We start from the raw sequence: 19,627 nt of genomic DNA, 5'->3' as shown, positions 1-19,627 counted from the left end.
CTCCTGCAGGGGTCAGGCATGGTAGTGCACACCTGTAATCCCAGCAACCAGGGAGCCTGAGGCAGGAGGTTCACAAGTTGGAGATCTGTCTGGGCAACTTTGTGAAAGCCTGTCTCAAAATTTAAAAATGATAAAGGGCTGGCGATGTAACTCAGTGGTAGGGCAGCCCTGGTTTCACAGGTACCAAAAACAAAACCAAAAACCTTGTACTGAGGACACAATGGTGACTGTGATAGCCCTAGAGGTTCCAGATGCTGAGGAAGAAAGAACTTGTATCTAAAACATTGCCAGCCCTAAAACTATAGCCCCTACGGGAGTTTAGTTTGGGGCCTCTTGCTTTCCGTCCATCACCTCCTATCTCTCCACCTCACTCCCTCTGAGGCAATGCTCCTATTGATCCTTCTTTCCCAGCACTCCATTGAGCTGCCCACCTGCTCATTGTCCTCACCCCATTGTGATCACTTTACCCTTTACCATCCAGATTCCCCACCATCACTATCGGCCACACCTTCCCATTGCCAAATGGACTGATAACACCCCTCTAGTTACAGCCCCAGCACCCTGGCTGTTGAGTGAAAACCACCCGGCAATGTTGGCTGGTTCATAATAAACCTTGAAGCTGTTTTCTACACTTACTGTCTTCATTTCTTCTCATCTTTTCTCTTGGACCCATTTTAATCCAATATTTCCCGCCATCACCCCACCAAAATAGTTTTCTTTAGATCACTAAGGACTTCCCTGTTGCTAATGCCAATGGTAAATCTTCTTCCCTAATTTTATTTATTATCAGTAACATTTGACACTCCCTCTTGCTTAATATGCTTTTTTTTTTTCCATTTGGCTTTCGGAACCTCCCCTGTATTTTCTCAGTGCCCTCATCTTCCATTTTTGACTTATTGGTTGAATTTGCACGTTAAATCCTCACTCCAGCTCTTTAAGTGCTGTCAATCATTCCGCTTTAAAGAAGAGGAAACGGAGTCAGAGAGAAATTCAGGATATCGCTAGGATTATAAATGATGAAGTCAGAATCTAGCCATCTCTCCTTCATCTGTTTCTTTCCTCCCTCCAATCGTTTGTCGTTTCACCCATCCATTCCTCTAATCATTCATTTCCACATCTTCCTGTTTCCCCATTCACCCTTTTCCCATCCCAGCCACTGGTAGATTCTTCTACTCATGCATCTAAGCATGCAAACACCGCGCCTCTCACCCCCAATGTTCACTTCCCAGATTCCCCTCCTGTGCTGGAAGGAAAGTCAGGATGAGAAAGCATGAAAAAGAAACATCAGCGTGCCGCTTGGCTTGAGATATTTATTCAGTGCTCTCACATTGGGCCTCAATGGCTCAGCAAAGGGGTAGAGCAGGGTAAGGGCACACAGTGCATCCTTTCACCTCCAGAAGGGTCAGGTCTTGATGTCTTCATTCCCAGTGGATGATTCATCAGTCATAACTGCAAGAGACAAACACTCAGCACCTCCTCTAGCGGACTAGGCAACCCCCCCCCCAACCTGCCTGCTTCCCAAGAGGATCCAGATCCTCCTGCCCTCAAGAATCCTGGCTCCAACATGACAGCCCTCACCATTGGGAGAAGTCCTTTGCTTTCCATTTCTCCATTCCTGTCTCCGTGGGCACATCATTGGTATGGACTCCGTCAAAGTTTCCGCAGGCCCCACACAGCTTGCCAGAATGCTCATCACCAACCATCACAGCCAGCTTCCCATTGGTCTCAAGTTGGATTTGGACCCCTCCCTTCTGGGTGACTAGCGTGGAGCCATCGGGTGTCTGCCTCACAGACACAGATGAGAACACTTCTGCTGGGAGATCCACTGGGAGACCGTTCACCTGGTAGTGGGAAAACATGGAGGTGAAGCCAGAGCCACAGAAGAGCTGGGGTGTTATGAAGATGGAGAGTCCAAGCTAGAGAACAAGCTCAAGGTGCTAAAGCAAAGATGCAGGTGCACTCGATGCAGGAATGGCTCCATCAGAAGACAGCTGGAGATCTGAGCAGATGGGCAAAGAGGGTGGAGAGTAGACGGACGAGAAATGGACTGAGGGACCCACATAACATCCCCAGGTCACAGGGGAAAAGCACTTTGACCCAGATAGATAAATAAATAAACCCTAGGGTCATCCTGCTTGATCCTAGTCTTCAAAAGAAAAGAAACTTTGAGTCTACTACTGGTTTCCTAACAAGAGCAACATTATCCTTTATTTTTGTAATGGTGACGTCTGAAGGTAAGTAATGATCTTAACAAATATGAGAGGAAATTTTTGTTTCTTTGTCATCAGCTGCAGACTCGGTAACCTTATGAATTTCTTCTTTAAAGAACGGTTGTCCATATAGTGGAAGAATGAATCCTTCTAATGTGAACTTGCCAAAGCAAGTTCTTTGAAGGAGATGTTCTCTTTTCTCCAGATGCTCTTGTTTCTGGGTCTTCCTGTCAGATAACTGGAGAGACAGGTAGATAGATAGGAAAAAGTAGATACAGATCTGATGGATTGATGCATGGAGGTGTGGGAGGAAGGAAGGAAGGAAGGAAGGAAGGAAGGAAGGAAGGAAAGAAGGAAGGAAGGAGATAGAAAAAATGGAGGGTGGAAAATAGATGCTGGAAGGAAGGAGAGGCAGTGAGACAGACGGAGACTTGGTAGATGGACAGTCTCACTGGCTGCAAGCTGGATCGGAGTCGTTTCTCTTACCAAGCACAGTGTGGCACAGAGGAAGGAGGGCTGAGTTTTTTCACAGAATCAAACTTTTCCTTCTAGATGCCCTGAGCTGGGTACTGGAAAAAAAAAACTGGTCATCAAGATGGCCAGGGTCCCCGCTCACATAAGACTTATAATCTAGTGTGGTAAGCCGTTCCTGCGGACTGTGGTCGCCATTACATGATGGCGCTGGCTCCGCTGTGGTCTGTGAAGGACAACTCCTTATCAGAGAGAGTTGGCGTATTGTCAACTCCTTATCAGAGAAAGTTGGCATGTCGTTCTCTAGCACCCTGTGAGAAGGGTCCACGTGGCAGCTTCGCATTGGGGTTCGAGGTGCTTTATTAAGGCTGGGAGGGGCATCCAATAATTATTCCAGGGATTAGAAGAATTATTAGAAGAATGTCAAGGGCCTGAATAAACTGCTGAAAGAAGATTCCTGAGTCGCGTCTTCCTTGCGGGCAAGGGGGTCGTGACAATCTAGTAAGGCTGAACACTTGGGAGTTTCCTTCCAGGGAGTCTGAAATTTTGGTAAGCACTATGCAGAGTGTGCCTAGGTGACCAGACCCCTGTGCAAACCCTGGGAGATGCTAATGAACTTCCCTGGTAGACAGCATTTCATTTTGTGTGTTTTGTCACAGAGTATCGCTGGAGGATTATGCATACCCCGCATGATTCCAGGAGGGGAGAACTCTAGGAAGCTTGGGCTAGGTTTCCTCTGGATTTTGCTTGGTACATCTTTCCTCTTTGTAGATTTTCCTTTGTATTCTTTCATTGTAATAATTCTCAGAAATGCAACCATATGCTGAGTTCTCCTAGAATATCTGGGAAACTGGAGATGGTCTGGGGCCATCTCCAGGGGAACCCTGATGGTCATGTGACCCCAGACTGACCAATCGCAGCATTCCATCCCTGAGGCTGCAGTGATTGATTCCAGGCATAGGCATGAGTCCAAACTGGCCCAGAGAGACAAAATCTTGGGTCTTTTGTTGAATCAATTTCTGCTGAGGTAGCTAAGCTGATGGGGCATAGCTTGGGGAAGTTGGAGGGTTATCTTCCTATGAAAGGAATGAAGCTGATCTGGTGAACAATAAGTCTAAAAAATAGAGGTATAAATTCCTGATAATATTGCCAGGGCACTTGGATCCAGCCACTCCTGAGGCTCTATCTCTGGATTTTCTAGTTATGTGGGCCAATCAATTAATTTTTTGCTTAAAGCAATTTGAGTCTTGATTGATACTAAAACTATTAAGTTACTTGAGTGTGTTTTTGCTTCCCAAGAACTCAACCCTATGGAGGCACTAAATCTGAAGTGTTGAGACAAATACAAATTTAGAGACCATACTGCAGAGATCTTGATAAGGAAAACAGCAAGGCAGCCAAGGAGCCAGGAATGTAGAAGAACATTGCAACAGGAAGAATGAAAATCCAGGGGAGACATCCCACCTACCATGCCCCGACTTACCCACACGCCCTTGCCTGGGGTCACAGTGACAATACCCTCTTGGAAGAAGATGTGGAACTGGCTCACGGTTTCAGGCTTTTCATGGCAGGGCTGGACATTAGCAACCACACGGTACCAGGGGATGGTCGGCCGTAGTGTTGGGCAGCGGGAGGATATCTCATAGACACCAGGGGAGCTGAAGGTACTGTTGGCCCCATCGAAGGTGGTGATTTGGGCACCCAAGGAGAGGGTACAGAGACCTTGGGCAGCCTGGCATTTCCGGGATCCTTCCCGGATACCGCAGACATGGCCTGCTGGACAACTGGCTGCCTCACATGTCAGACCCTTGCTTGAGGAACAGGAACAGCGCTCACTGCAGTCTGAGTTCAACAGGGAGGAGTTCACCTGTGCACAGAATGGGGCCAGGTTAGGGTGGGACAGAGACTGCAGCAATGGCCACAAGGCCCCCCCCCCCATCCTCTACTCAGGCAGGGTGATTTTGCAGAAGACTCCAATTAAGAAATGAAGTATGTTTCTCCTATCCATGAATCTAGGTAGGCCTTAAGACTATGCTTGGTCAATCAAATACAGCAGAAGACATGTTGTGCCAGGTTTGTGTCTAGACCTCAAGAGGCCTGACCGCCCCCACACCCCGCCCCCACACTCTCTCTGTCTCAGGAGGCTGAAGCAGGAGGATCACAAGTTCAAAGCCAGCCTCAGCAAAAGTGAGGCTCTAAGCAACTCAGTGGTTGAGTGCCCATGAGTTCAATCCCCAGTACCTAAATAAGTAAATAAATAAAAATACTGGGACAACAGATGAAATTTGAATAAAATCTACAGATTAGTATTGAATCAATGTTAACTTCCTGTTTTTTAATCTTTTTTTTTAAATTGTAGTTGGACACAATCCCTTTATTTTATTTATTTATTTTTATGTGGTGCTGAGGATCAAACCCAGCTCCTCACATGTGCTAGGCGAGTGCTCTACAGTTGAGCCACAACCCCAGCCCCAGCTTCGTGGTTTTGATAATTATGTGTCATATAAATGAATTTCCTTCTTCTGAGGAAACACATGGTAAAGTACTTACGAGTAAAAGAGAATTACATTTGCAACATTTTCTCAACTGAGAATTGAGAGAAAATAATAGATATATATTTATATTCAGAGGATGATAAAGCAAATGTGGCATAATATCAACAAATGAAAAACCTCACTGACGGGTATACAGGAGGGCTTTGTACTATTCTTCCAATTTTTCTTTGGCTTTTTTTTTTTTGTACTATGAATTTAATCCAGGGGCCCTTTACCACTGAGCTACATCCCAAGTCCTTTATTTTTATTTTATTTTATTTTATTGTGAGACAGAGTCTCACTCAATTTCTGGGGGACTCACTAATTTGCCAAGGCTGCCCTTGAACTTGCAGTCAGTCCTCCTGTCTCAGCCCGGCAAGTTGCTGGAATCACAGGTGTGCGACACCACACCCGGCTTCTTATATTTTTTCTTAAGTTTGAATTCATCAAAAATAAAAGTTTGCCAGCATGGTGGCACACACCTGTAATCCCAGCGGCTTGGGAGGCTGAGGCAGGAGGACTGCGAGTTCAAACCTAGTTTCAGCAAAAATGAAGCACTAAGCAACTCAGTGAGATTTTGTCTTTAAATAAAATACAAAATAGGGCTGGGGATGTGGTTCAGTGGTTGAGTGCACTTGAATTCAATTCCTGGTACTGATAATCAATCAATCAATCAATCAATCAATCAATATTTGAAAACCTTGAAAGAAAAAGGTCAGTGTAATGAACAAAATAAACAATCATCCCTCAGTTCCAGGATCCAGAGGTGCATCTGTAGCTGCTCAAGTTCTTTATATAAAATGGCATAGCCCTGGCATATAACCTGCGCACATCCTCCTGTGCACATTAAGTCTTCTCTAGGTTACTTCTCGTGCCTGGCACAATGTAAATGCTACATAAATAGCAGTTGTACTGCATATATTGTTTAGGGAATAATGACAAGAAAAAGTCGGCACGTGTTGTCAGAACAGATGCAACTTTGTTTTGAAATATTTTCCATCTGTGGTCAGTTGAATCCATGATGTGGACACTGCACACAGAAGGAATAATGGCACTGTGCATATTGATGACTCCCACATTTCTATCCGTGGGCCATGCATCTCCCCCCGAATGCCAGATTCACAAACCTAATAAAACTTCCATCGCAGACAGAAGCAAGGGCAGAGGGTCAGGGCTAGGATGGGGAGGTGCAGGCAGAGGATGGGGGTGAGATGAGGAGGCACGGGGGCGGGGTGGGAGTCCAGATGACCTAGCTGAGGGGTTTTCTGGATGGCTTCTAGCAGGTGGTGAGACCTGAAGGAAGAGTAGGAATTTGGATCCACTTGGAAGTGGTGCAAGTTAGAGCCACTTGCTTTCTCTACATCACAACTTCTTTATTTGTAAAATGGGGGAAATAGCAAGAAGAGAGAGGTAGAGGGAGATTTTGTGGCCCACACACAGGAGAGGAGGAAGAGATCAGAGTGGTGTGGCCACAAGCCAAGAAATGCCTGTGGTAGGAGAAGCAAGGATCAGATATTCTGCCCTGGAGCCTCCAGAGACCTCGCCACCCTACCAACACTGTGATTTCAGCTCAGTGATCTTTTGCTTTCTGACCTCGGACCTCCAATCTGTGGAAGAATTATTTTCTCTTGTTTTAAACTACTGGGTCTGGGATAATTTGTTACAGCAGCTTTAGGAAACTCATAAGGTTCCCCATATCAAGTCACTCAGCCAGGAAATGGTGCTTGTGCCTCTGTCCTCATCCATGAGAAGATCACCACAGAAGCTCTGAGTCTCCCTCAAGCTCCTCCAATCACCCCTGCCCACCTCAAGTCCCTGCTCACCGGCAAGTATCGGCCTTGATAGGTACAGCCGCAGTCTTGAGCAGGGATGCAGACACCCTGGGAGAGCAGGAAGCGGTCATCACATTCACAGCCCTCAAAGCAGCGGGAGGTGCAGCCTGTGAGGCCGGAGAGAGCCGCACAGGAGCCCGGGCAGTGGTGAGTGCACACGGAGTAGTGGCTGTGGGCTGGGCACTTGAGAGCTGCAGAGACAGGGGGTAGAATGGGGTGACACCTTCAGGAGGGCATGGAATACCTAATGGGACATTCTGCCCACCCAGCCCTGGGTGGGGTGATGCTGAAGACAATGATGAAGCCAACCCTGAACTCTGTCCTACAGAGCTCACATCCAGCTGCAGATAGCAAGTGCCCCAAGTGACCGTGCGGCATTGGGAAGAATAGATGGAGGGATCAGGCCTGACAGGAAGTACAGGCAGAGGGGAGTGGGGATGGGCAGACATAGGAGGAAAACAGGGGCCATGAGGACCCAGGGACACACTCAGGTGAAGGCCTGGGTTCTGGCTAAGCAACTGGAGGCTGGTGCAGCTGCCCTGAGTTGGCCACCAGGGCAGGAGAGAGAAGGATCAGGTTTAGGGTAAAATTCTGACTTCCATTGGGAACATAGCAGGTGTGAGGGACTCTAAGACAGACTGAGTCCACGGTCACCACTGAGGACAGATCCAAGGCTGTGGGCTGGGTGATGGCCCCAGTTATAGGTCCTTCCCTGAAAAGACTGAAGGTGACAGCTCTCCCTTGGGACATGAATGATCATCAACTTATCTCAGAGAGTCTTAAGGGAACACGTTCCTTCCTTGGGGATTTGAAGGAGAGGTCAAATCCTGTTTGGAATCTAATGGCGGTGGCATTGCTTGGGGGTTTGGGATGTGCCACAGACTCAGGCTTGTATGGACTGCTGACCTGCCCAACCCTTCCTCAGAGGTTACCCCAGAAAGCTGGATCGAATGCCAGGGAAGAAGTGAAGGTCAAGTTGGAGGAGAGTGCATCCCTGAAAGGAGTCTGAGGAGGCTCAGTCAGGGGGTAGGAGAGAAGCCTCAGAGGCTGCTGTGGAGGGAGCTGGGGGGAGCACTGTCCTAGGGAGGGACATCCCGAGCCACAGACAGAGAAGGAACAGGCCAGGCATCCTCTGAAGGGCCCATGGACACTCACAGCAGAAGCTGTCTGACCTCCAGGGCTTCACGGACGAGCCGGCTGCCTGACAGTCTGCTGTATATGCTGCCAGGTGCTGGCAGAGGAAGGCTTCGTCACCCTTGTGGGCGCACAGGTCATACACACATTGGCGGAAGTATTCAGAGGGCTTCAGCACCTTATGGCAGGTCGCGAAGGGGCCCTGGGGGTCTTGGAGCATGCCACAGACCTTGTTGCCCTCATAGGGTTTTGTCTCCTCTGCCAAGCACACAGGGCAGCCCTGAGGCCCACAGCCCTCAAAACAACCCTCCTGGGAGGAGTCCATGTCTTTCCACGAAGCTCCAAAGACCTCCACGCTGTCAGTTACTTTGCCAGTAGGAAGGGCAAAGTCGTCGCTCCAGTTGCCATTGAAGTTTCCACAGAGGCCACAGACCCGTCCATGGAAGGAGCTAGGGACGGATATGAGAATGTGGAAGTCGCCGTCGTAGAGGATCCGCAGCCCCTTGGTCGTCTGCAGAATCAGGTGTCGGCCTTCGGAAGTCACCCGCACAGGGCCCACAGACACGGGCAGGGCCACAGCCTCGCCGTTCACAGTGACCTGGATGGAAGGGTCAGGTGGGTTGGGGATCACAGTGGGTGAGGCTGCCCCTCATGTTCCCAGTGGGGAGCTGTATACCTGTCAGGCCCTCATGGTGGTAGGTGTGTCTCCCCCTACTCTATCAGGGTGGGGTCCTATTTCTTTCAAAAAACCTCTGGGTTGGCTTGACATCTCCCTCGGAATCTACAGGGTGAGGTAATGACTCCCTTGGAATTCCCTGAGCGGAGCTGTGTGCCCTCAGAACCCCAGGTCAGGGTCCTGTTCACTTACCGTTGGCCCTTGATCCAGACTCACAACCTGCTCATCCACAGTAACGCGCAGGCGGTGGGATTGTTCGGATGATGTGTTCTTCTCAAGTATGATGCTAAATTTCTCATCACCAGACTTCGGGAGGCAGACTTCGGCCAAGACATAAGAACAGGTGCCATGCAGGTCATAGACACGCCCATCAAAGGTGACATAGTGGATGCCTCCATTGGCCATGCAGCGACCACAGCCCGTGGGATAACAAGCCTGGACGCCATCTTCTCTTCGACACTCCTCATAGGGTCCACAGGCTTCGCCATCCAGGCAGCTGACCTGGCCATGTGGCCCACACTCACAGCGCCGCCCACACTCAGGGCCCGGGTAGAAGGTCGCGCCCAGTGGGTAGTAGCGGCCATCATGGAGGCAGCCGCACTGGCTCACAGGCACACAGGTGTCACCACTAAGCACGAAGTCAGCATCACAGACACAGCCCTCGCGACAGGTGGACTCACAGCCCTCGGGTGCTGTGAAGCTTGGGCAGCTCACCGGGCAGGAGTCCCCGCAGAGCTCATAGTGGCTATTGGCAGGGCACTGGAAAGCTGGGGGGACACAAAAGAGGTGAGTCAGGCAGGTGCAAAGGTGGGCAAGAGGAGGTCCCTGGTGGGAGGACCTGCTTGGACCAATCTGGTGTGTATGGTTGGGTGTAGAGATCTGACCCAGTACACCCTACAGCAGGACTCAGTGTGGGATTTCAGGTGTGTGTGGGAGGAGCAGCTCAGACCAAGGTGTGTGATAACCTGACCAAGGACTTCTAAAGATCAGTGGCTGCCTGTGAATTTGATCACGTCCATCTCAAAGTGTGAATACACCTGGGGTGTGGGCCAGATGGGCCTCAGGGTATCAACCTGTCTGAGTGGAGCTGATTGTGGTGGCTGACATGATCAGGAGCATCTACAGTCTCTGACACAATGTGTTTCAGGGCATGTGTATCTGATTGTATGAAGCGAACAGGGTAAACTTGACCCAGATCTGCTTGAAGGGAATGGCCCAGGACTATCTGACTATGAATCTGAATGAATCTCCCTGAAACTATCAGACTCCTGATTCCATCTGGATTTAAGTGACTTCAGTGTCTCAGTGTGTAATCTAGCTCAATACCATTGAAGGTATGTGGCCAATTCTGTGTGACTGGGTGTATTCCATTGTATAAGACAGCTCAGGGGCATCTGACCAGATATGTAGCTCACTAGGTCTCTCTGATCAGGAGTTCCTTGCTGGGTGACTTTGGGTCAACCAACTAGTTCATCTGATTAGGATATCTGAGTGCATGAGTTCCCCAGAGCGTATTGGACTCTTGAGTTTCTGACCAGGTGTGTCTAGCTGATCTTGTGTATTTCAATGCCATACCTGATCTGGTGTATTTCAGTGTGTGAATTCCAAGGAGTCTCTGAGGAGATATCTGACTCAGGGACAGGAGAATGGCCCCGAGCCCAATGGAGGCAGGAGGGCACTGGGAAGTGACAGGGGGGACTCTCCCTACGTGCACTATGTATGGATCAGTACTTACGACAAAAATCAGGCTTCCTCCACTCTTCGAGAATCGCCCCAGCGGCCTGGCAGGCTGCCACGTAGGCGGCCAAAGCAGGGCAGAGGCCTCCCTGATGGCCCTGGGTCTGACAGGCGTCCAGCAAGCAGGCTTTGAAGAACTGGTCAGGTGGCACCAGCTTGTGGCAGGGTGCTAGTGGGCCGTCGGGGGCCGAGATCATACCACAGGCGTTGGGGCCGCCGAAGGACTCCTGCTCTGCGGGCGTGCAGGGTGCCGGGCACGGCCCTGGCACGCACTCCCCACAGCCAGGTTCGCCGCCCACCTGCCAACCTTCTGGCTTCCCGCCCACCGCGTCCAGGTCGTCGGCCGGATTCTTGTTGTAGTTACCACACAGGCCACAGAGGGCGCCCGCGTACGCCGCTGGCACGCGCAGGCGCACAAAGCTGTTCCCGTCGAAAGTCAGCGAGAGCCCAAAGGCCGTGGTCACCACCACGTCGGCGCCGCTCAGGTGCGCGTGCAGGAGTGGGTCCTTCTGGAAGGGTAGCGCCACGAGCTCGCCGTCCACCTGCGGCCGTGAGAAGGGGAACGGCAGTGAGTGGCGTGGATCCCGGGGTCTAATCCTATCTCCACCTCGTATTAGCCGTGGAACCTCCGCACGGAACCGCCCTTAAGCATCTGTAGACCTCGTGTCATGGGCCCCTTTGGCTACTCTGAAGCAGGTACTTTCTGCAGATTCATTTTACAAAGGAATGTCTACTAAGGCTCAGAGAGTCCGAAGCGGCTGATCCAAACTGTCAGGCTCCTAGGGCTATACTCTGAACCCCTTCATCGTGTGGGTGCTAAGTTGTGAAAGGTGCTGTGGGGATCAGCTGATCCCCCACTGTCTGGCTCCCATCTCTGCTCACCTGTAGCTTCCTGGGCCAGCGGGCACTGAGTGTCAGGCTGTGGCCGTAGACATGCAGAGTGACACTGCGGGTGTAGCTGACAGCCTGACTGCCCCGGTGCTCATTGACCACAGTGACGGTGAAGTTCTCAGTCCCCTTGGGTGGTTCAGGGCAGGGCTCACTCAGGAGGTATTCGCAGGTGCCTTGGAAGTCGAATCGGTGGCCATCCAGGGTGGTGTAGTGGGGGTCACCCCAGGCCTGGCACTCAGCTGTGCTGACAGGTTGGCAGCCGTGCTGGCCAGAGGGTAGCAGGGTACACTGTTCACCCAGCCCACAGCTGCCGGGTGTGCAGGACAATGAGCCACCCTGAGGCCCACAGTGGCATCGCTGAGAGCAGGAGGCATCAGCCCAAAACTCACTGCCTGCCTCGTAGTAGGTGCCATTGGCCCAACAGCCACAGCCGCCGTCCAGGGGCACGCAACGGTGGCCACTCAACACGAAGCCTTCATTACACTGGCAGCCCTCAGCGCAGGGGCCCTCACACACAGCTGGTTTCGTGGTAGGCTCAGGGGGCGGGCAGCTGGCTGGGCAGGGTGGGCCACAGAGCTCGTAGTGGCTGTTTTCAGGGCAGGAGATCTCTGTGGGTAGGAATGGGAGAGAGAGAGAACAGCATTTGGAGGAGGATCCTGGGACAGGGTAGAAAGAGACAGAAACAGAAAAAGGGGAGCAGAGAGAGAGAGAGAGAGAGGACAGAGAGAAAGAATGGAGAAACAGAAACAATCAAGGAACCACACAGAGAAATACTAAGAGACACAGAGAAACAAACAGAAGGACCCAGAAGGACTGCAGTGAAATCTCTCGGCCCCAGCTGCCTCCCCAACACTCACCACAGCCGGCCTGTGTCCTCCAGTCCTTGATGGTGATTCCAGCAGCCTGGCAGGCAGCAGCATAGGCAGCCAGCGCCTGGCAGAGTATGTCCTGGGTTCCTCCACCCAGGCAGACATCCAGAACACAGCCCTTGAAGTAATTTTCAGGTGGCAGGTGGGCATGGCAGGAGGTGAAGGGGCCATTTGTGTTAGGGGCCAGAGGTCCGCAGAAGTTGGGACCCTTATACTCTTCCAGCCGCTCCTCAGGGCATGTGGGGCAGGACCCTTTGCATTCATCCCAGCAAAATGGGTCCCAATCTGGAACTCGCCAGCTGCCACCCCAGGTGGGTATTGAAGGAGCCACTGTGCCATTAGGGAAGACTTGATCGTTACTGGCGTTTTTGTCCATGTTCCCACAGAGCCCGCATACTGCTTTCCTGTAGCTGCTGGGCAGCTTCACCTCTACCTTCCAATTCCAGTCATAAGTGACTTGAAGCCCAAAGTCAGTCACCAACACAGCCTTTGATGCTCCATGGGTCACTGAAATCCGCCCACCAGCCACCGAGACAGGCAGGGTTGTCCGCACACCATTCACCTGGGGGTGGGGAGGGAGGCAAACAGGGGTCACATGGGGTAGGGAGGTCCCAGCTCTGGTCCCTGCCTCCCTTCCTCTCTCATCCTGCCAGTAGGTGGGAGCTGTCAAGGTCTTTATCCATATATGATTATGTAGTCATTTTATAAACATAGATGTCTGTTCTCATCCAGGCCCTGCGGAATGAGACCTCAAATCTGCTTTTTCTGGCTCTCTCTCTCTCTTGATCTCTATCTGCCTCTGCCTTCACTTGGGTTTTCTCTCTTGTCTTGGAGATCTCTCTCTATCTCTGCATTTATTCTCTTGGTCTTTCTTTGTGTCTCTGCCCCCTCCCAACCCCCCCGGCTCCGTTTGCTCTTCTCATTCTCTGCCTGGTTGTCTCTACTTGACCATGGTCACATACCGAGCGCCTGCCCTGTTCCATGCCTTCCTTTCTCCCTGTGAGCTGCTACTCATCTGCATCTTCTTTTTCCTGGGCAGAAAGGGTAGCCTATCTCTGTCTTTACCATCTCTGACTTTCTCTTCATGTCTGAGTCTCTGGGCCTCTTGTCTGTTCCTTGATACTCACAGGTGCTTCATTAGGCCCGGCTCTGAGCTCAGCACTTTAACTGTACCACTTTGTTGTGGGCTTGGGCCTGCTATGATGCTCCTTCAACAGATGAGGACCTTGAAGGCCACCAAGTTATTGCTTGGTCAAAATCATGGAGCTCATAAGGAGGAGGGAGAACTGGGGTTCAGATCCAGGTCTTTCACAAAGGCAAATGCTAACCTGCTACGTTAAAGCCCATAGCAAAGGGTTAGGCTTAATTCCCAGAGAAAGGATGATTGTTTGCTGTAATTATTATCATTCCTGTTGCCAATTTGATTTAGGCCTAAGTGAAGATAGAGTTTTGTGGGGTTTTTTTTTTTTTTTTGGTACTTGGGATTGAACCCAGGGGTGCTTAACCACGGAGCCATATCCACAGCTCTTTTAATATTTTTTTCAGAGACGGGATCTCGCTGAGTTGCTTAGGACCTTCCTGAGTTGCTTAGGACCTCGCTAAATTGCTGAGGCTGGCTTGGAATTAGAAATCCTCTTGCCTCAGCTTCCCAAGCCACTGGGATTACAAGTATGCACCATCACACCTGGTAAAGATGGAGAATTTTGAGCTCCTAACTGTGGCTGTTAGGACACTACTGGGGGGCTCAGACGACCATCCTGCTGAACATACCCGGACTTTGCCGATCTCATTCTTGTGGATGGAGATGTTGGTATTGAGAGTATTCACAGTGACAAGCTTCACATAGGACACAGAGGGATTACCCCGGTTTTCATTCTTGGTGGTGACGGTGAAGGGAGTCAGGTTTTGAGAACTGACCCCTGGGCAGTCAGTTGTTGCCAACACATAGTTGCAGGTGCCCTGGAAGTCAAATGCCCAGCCATCGAAGGAGTGGTAGTGTGGGTCACCCCAGAGCCAGCACATGACCTCAGAGATGGGCACACAAATGCCCACGCCATTCTGAACTTCGCATATCTCCTGTGGCTTGCATATCACATTGTGGCACGGTTCTGGGGACAGAGAAGAGAAGGCCTTGAGGGGGGTTGCTCACCCTCAGGTGGCTGCTTTCCAGTATCTTCCCCAGACTGTGCCAGGGATGTTGACTCTGAAGGTTACTGCAGGTGAGACCAGATTCCAGGATCCTTACACCCAAGACCCAGGCCCTAGAGTTTGCTGTGTCTAAGACCAAGCCCTGGAATTCCCCCTGGCCTGACATGCAGGCCCTGTGATGGACTGTGTCCACAGCCTAAGGGTCAAGGGTCCCCATTTTAGGCCCTAGAGTCATTTTCTCTGAGACCTCTTTCCCTATGTGTTTGAGACCCAGGTCCCAGGGTCCCTGCATTTAAGATCCAGGTTCTGGGTTCTCTTGATTGAGATCTCAGCCCCAGGGGACTCACACTGAGACCTTCCCTCCAGGGGTCCCTATGTCTGAGGTACCAGCCCTGAAGGCATCCATGTCTGAGATCCCAGTCCCAGGTTCCCCCATGCCTGAAATCTCAGCCCCCTGGTCTCATGCCCAAGACGAGGGTCCTGGGGGATTTTTTGTATGGGAACCCTGTGCCAGGGGTCATGTCACAACATTCATACTCTGGCTCTGAGATCCCCATGTCTAAGTCTCATGATCTGGGGGTCTTGCGCCACAAGACTTCATTCCTAGGGGTTGTTTCATCTAGATTTGGTCTCACTTCTAAGTTCTCGTTCTGTAGGGCTTCTGAATCTAAGAACTCATCCTTAATGTCACTATCTCTGCTATGCCAACTTTTGGAATCTTCAAATTTCCTCCTCTCTCCTCCTGAGCTAGTTACCAATATATTGCCTCCCGCTCCAAATCCACCTGCATAGTTAAACTTTGTCTCTAGAGGGCGTAAGAGAGCCGCTGCAGGAGGCCAGTCCCTTCTTGGTTACAACCAGCTCAGCACTTCCTGCTCCTGGGTGTGCAGGGCCAGTGACATTTGGGACACCTGCTCAGTGGGTTTCACTGGCTCCAGCTGGCTTCCCAGCAAATCACCCAGGCATTCCAGCTGGCAGGTTCCCACGGAATTCTGCTAGCATCTCGGTGGGGGTGTCTTTCCTGAGGGTTGCAGCCTGTGCAAACCTCTCTGCCACCCAGTGAGTTACAGTAGTGTCTCTTCAGTGAGATCTCAGGCTCCCTGTCTGCTGTGTTCCTATTCCTTAGCATTCTCTTTTCTTTTTTTTTTTAAATAATTAATTTGTTTTGAGATAGGGTTTCATTAAGTTGCCCAGGCTGGCCACTCTGAGGAGCTGGAATCACTGGTGCGCACCACCACACCCAGCTCCCTTTACCCTTTAGTAGTTATTCTGCTTACTAGTAAATCATTCTGTCGTCTTCTTTTCTTTTTCTTTCTTTCTTTTTTTTTTTTTTTGGTACCGGGGCGCTCAACCACTGAGCCATATCCCCAGCCCTTTTTTTTCTATTTTTATTTAGAGATCGGGTCTTGCTAAGTTGCTGAGGCTGGCTTTCAACTCACGATCCTCCTGCCTCAGCCTCCCAAGTCACTGGGATTACAGGTGTGAGCCACTGCAGCTGGCCCTCTTTCTTTCTTTCTTTCTTTTTTTTTTTTTTTTGAGGTGCTGGGGGTACATCCCAGGGCTTTGCACATATTGAAAAGTACTCTACTACTGAGTGACAACCCCAGCCCTATAAATCATTCTTTACATAAACTTTCCATATTCAAATGACCGTGTGGCATCTGTCTCCCGACTGGACCCTGACTGATGTACCTCCATCTCTGGCACCTGTTATCCTGCCCTCAGCACTGAGGGACTCGGCCCCTGCCTCTCAGTTCTGGAGGTCCCCTTCTTTAAACCTTCAGGGGCTTCTCGCTTTTCACCTAAGAAACCAGCCCCAGGGTGGCTTTGAGTCCCAGGTTTAGTCTAGGGACCCCATCTATGTCTGACACTGTACGTAGAAATCCCGATCCTCTGATTGGGGGCCCCTGTAGCCAGAGTCCCGCCTTCGTGGGAGCTCTGCTTCAGTCTTGGGACTGGGACTCTTCCTGAGACCTCAGAACTCTGCTTTCTACACTGTCCCCTGTGGCTCAGTCTTCCCTGCCCCATGGTGCTGACATCTGAAGTCCAGATACCAATCCACAAACCAGTGGTCAGCAAACTAGGGAACCACTGGTTGCCTGTTTTTGTAAATAAAGTTTAATTAAAGCCACACCACTTCACTTGCTTAGTCTGTGGCTGCTTTCATGAACAATGGCAGAGCTGAGCTGTCGTGATCAGGACTGTGGGGCCTGCAAGCTTAAATATCTCCCCTTTGGCCCTTGACAGAAAGAGTCTGCTTATCTCTGCTCTATACTTAGTGCCTCTGACATCATCTGTCCTGAGAACTCTAGTCCTGAAGGTCCCCCTCGTCCTGGAATCCTCCCAAGGGTCCTTGCCTCCCACAATGTTGGTCTCTGCTCTTGACATTGAAAAACCCAGCCCAGAGTCCTAGCCCTCTGCACCTCCCACAGGAAAGCCACCATGAAGCCATGCTACTCTCAGCTCCCAGGTCCCTGCCCTCTTCCCCCAGCCCCCACCCCCCACAGCCCAGCACCTTCAGGGGCAGGGTTGGAGTCCGAGACGCAGCTCAGGACGCCTTCGTGGGGCTTGCAAACCTCCTCTGGCTTGCAGGTGTGATTCTGGCACGCCATGATTCCATTTGCATGGCACACACACTCCTGCTGGCAGTCATCAATGAGGACCTTCTGCTCCAGCTGTGGGGACAGAGGGCATGGTGATCAGGGATCCATCCCATGGGTGGGAGCCAACTCTGGCATCTCCAGTGTTCCTGGCGCAGAAGGGTCCAGAGAACATGAAAATGGCATCTTTCGGCGAGGTGGCACCTTGGCACTGGGGCCCAAGTCAGGCATTCATTCATTCATTCATTCATTCCCTTTCATGCATTTCCTGGCTCTTTCATCCAAAATAGCCACAGATGTCTGCTGTAGAGGAGAAGCCGTGTGAATAGTAATTAAGAGCAAATCCTCCAGAGCAGACTAACTGGCTTTGAGCCTGCTTCTGCTATTCCCACAACCATCCAACGCTGGATGACGTTACTTAACCTCCTTATGCCTCGGTTTCCTCATCTGTATGCTGCAGGAATCCGTAAACTGCCTATGATAATCCCATTCGCCAGAGAAAGTATATCTGAGTTAATACACGTGCAACATACAGATGAAACGAAAAGGGACCTCCTTCAACAATTCAGACTGGAGAGGAAAGCTGGCGGGTAGAGATGAAATAAGATTGGAATGAGCAGGACGTAGGGACTCATTGCACTGTTCTGTTAACATTTGTAGGTTTGAAATTCTTCGTAATAAAAGTGTCTATGTAAAATAAAAGCAGGCTGGTGGTAAGCACCACCCACACATTTATTATTATTTCTAGAATTGCTAGGGTAAGGAGAACAACAGAGGGTCCCTGACCACAGCAAGCTCTCAGTCTTGTGAGGGTGACAGATATTAGACAAGCACACACTCAAGTCAAAGGAAAAGGGCTCACTGTGGGAGAGGGAAACAGAGGGGGTTGGCAGCTGGTCTAAGAGAGGCAAAAATGTCATTTTTGAGACCATGGAGGCCACCTTTGTCCAGACCTGGGATACAAAAGCTGAATCTTGACCTAGGGAGCCAGGACCCATGGTCATATTTCAGCTTCAGGACCCATGGTCATATTTATAAAGGTGTTTCCCACTACCATGTGGAGGGTGCATCAGAGGAAGGAAAAGCAGGGGGCTGGGAGAGGACTAGCTGGACCAAGGTGGGATCAGGGAGGGGAGGAGAGAAGGGGAGGAGAGAGAGGCAGGAGGCCAAATGGACAGGCTGTGAGGCCTTGGGTTCTGCCCTAGATTAGATGTCTGAGCTCCTACCTCATAGTAGATACCCTTGTAGTAGCAGCCACACTCCTGGATGGGCACGCAGGCTTGGCCATTGTAGAGGTAGTCAGGGTCGCATTCACAACCCTCAGCACAGACTTCGGGGCACTTCAGGGGCGCACTGAGAGCCGAGCAGCTGAGAGAGCAGGTATTTGCACACGGCTTATAGTGGCTGTGGGGTGGGCACTCCATGGCTGCAAAAAAGGGATGTCAATCAGAGTGTCTGGTAGGGGGGTGCTGCACCGTGCAGGGTCTACCCCTTCTGTGCCCCAGCCTCCCAGCTCCTGACCCCTCCGTGTCCCCCTCACTCACGACAGAAAGATTCCGTCCTCCAGGGTTCCACGTGGCCTCCAGCCGCCTGGCAGGCGCTCACGTAGGCATGGATGTTGCTGCAGAGGATGGTCAGGTTCCCCTCTCCCAGGCACAGGTCGAAGACGCACTCTTCCAAGGGCCCCTCGGGGGGCACCAGCTTGTGGCAGTTGGCCAGCGGCCCTGTGGTGCTGGCCAGGAGGCCACAGAACTGCTCCTTCTTGTACTTCTCCTCCAGCTCGGGGCTGCAGTGACAGTCCTCGCAGGGGGGCGGCGGCGCGCACGGGGAGTCGGGCACCGCCTCCTCCCAGGAGTTGCCGAAGTCATTGGGGTCTGCGACCTGCGAGCCGTCGGGCTTCTGGAAGTCGTCCTTGGGGTCGCCGTTGTAGTCTCCGCACAGGCCACACATCTGCTTGTAGTAGTTGCCCGGGACGGTGACGCGCACGTAGTACATGAGGTCGTAGGCCACCCGCAGGCCGAAGTCGGTCTCCACCACCACGTCGGAGCCGTGCTGGAAGGCGCGCACCGCGCCCTCGGCCAGCTCCACCGGCAGCTTCTGGTCCACGCCGTCCACCTGGGCGCCAGGGGATGCCACACCTCAGAGGCCACACTTGGAACACAGGGTCAGCGCCTCAAGTGTCCCTGCTTATGTGCCCTCACCTATCTGGGCCTCTGTTTCCATATTTGTAAAATTTTTTTTTTGGTACCAGTGATTGAACCCAGGGGTGCTTAACCACGGAGCCACATCCCCAGCCCTATTTAATATTATATAGAGTCTTGCTAAGTTGTTTAGGGTCTCACTAGGTTGCTGAGGCTGGCTTTGAACTTGTGATCCTCCCACTTCAGCCTCCTAGGCTGCTGGGATTAGGGGTGTGCACCACCTCACCCAGCTCAGTTTCCAAATTTGTAAAATGAATCTAAAAACGGGGTCTTGTAGTAGACTGAATTGTGTCCCGGAAGGTATGTCCCCCTAGAACTTCAGAA

The 19,627-nt window shown here is 51.3% G+C and overlaps 1 protein-coding gene across 1 annotated transcript in view; it reads right to left on the bottom strand.

The window, feature by feature from the left end:
• Positions 1 to 1,296: 1,296 nt before the first annotated feature.
• Positions 1,297 to 19,627, bottom strand: part of Fcgbp (Fc gamma binding protein) — a 34,967-nt gene continuing 16,636 nt past the window's right edge. Inside the window, exons 7-19 of the mRNA XM_040279731.2 lie at positions 18,647 to 19,217; positions 18,329 to 18,528; positions 17,018 to 17,177; positions 14,125 to 14,462; positions 12,343 to 12,916; positions 11,477 to 12,093; positions 10,593 to 11,136; positions 9,050 to 9,624; positions 8,203 to 8,779; positions 7,039 to 7,238; positions 4,165 to 4,548; positions 1,579 to 1,841; positions 1,297 to 1,449 (exon numbers count right to left, since the gene is read on the bottom strand). Coding sequence (XP_040135665.2) covers positions 1,440 to 1,449; positions 1,579 to 1,841; positions 4,165 to 4,548; positions 7,039 to 7,238; positions 8,203 to 8,779; positions 9,050 to 9,624; positions 10,593 to 11,136; positions 11,477 to 12,093; positions 12,343 to 12,916; positions 14,125 to 14,462; positions 17,018 to 17,177; positions 18,329 to 18,528; positions 18,647 to 19,217 — 5,013 coding nt within the window. The 3' untranslated portion in view covers positions 1,297 to 1,439. The remainder of the gene's footprint in view (positions 1,450 to 1,578; positions 1,842 to 4,164; positions 4,549 to 7,038; positions 7,239 to 8,202; positions 8,780 to 9,049; positions 9,625 to 10,592; positions 11,137 to 11,476; positions 12,094 to 12,342; positions 12,917 to 14,124; positions 14,463 to 17,017; positions 17,178 to 18,328; positions 18,529 to 18,646; positions 19,218 to 19,627) is intronic.

Source organism: Ictidomys tridecemlineatus, chromosome 15, assembly GCF_052094955.1.
Source record: "Ictidomys tridecemlineatus isolate mIctTri1 chromosome 15, mIctTri1.hap1, whole genome shotgun sequence".
In the NCBI taxonomy this organism is placed as follows: Eukaryota; Metazoa; Chordata; class Mammalia; order Rodentia; family Sciuridae; genus Ictidomys; species Ictidomys tridecemlineatus.
Note: the sequence above shows the minus strand (reverse complement) of the source record. Positions and strands in the feature narration are given on the sequence as shown.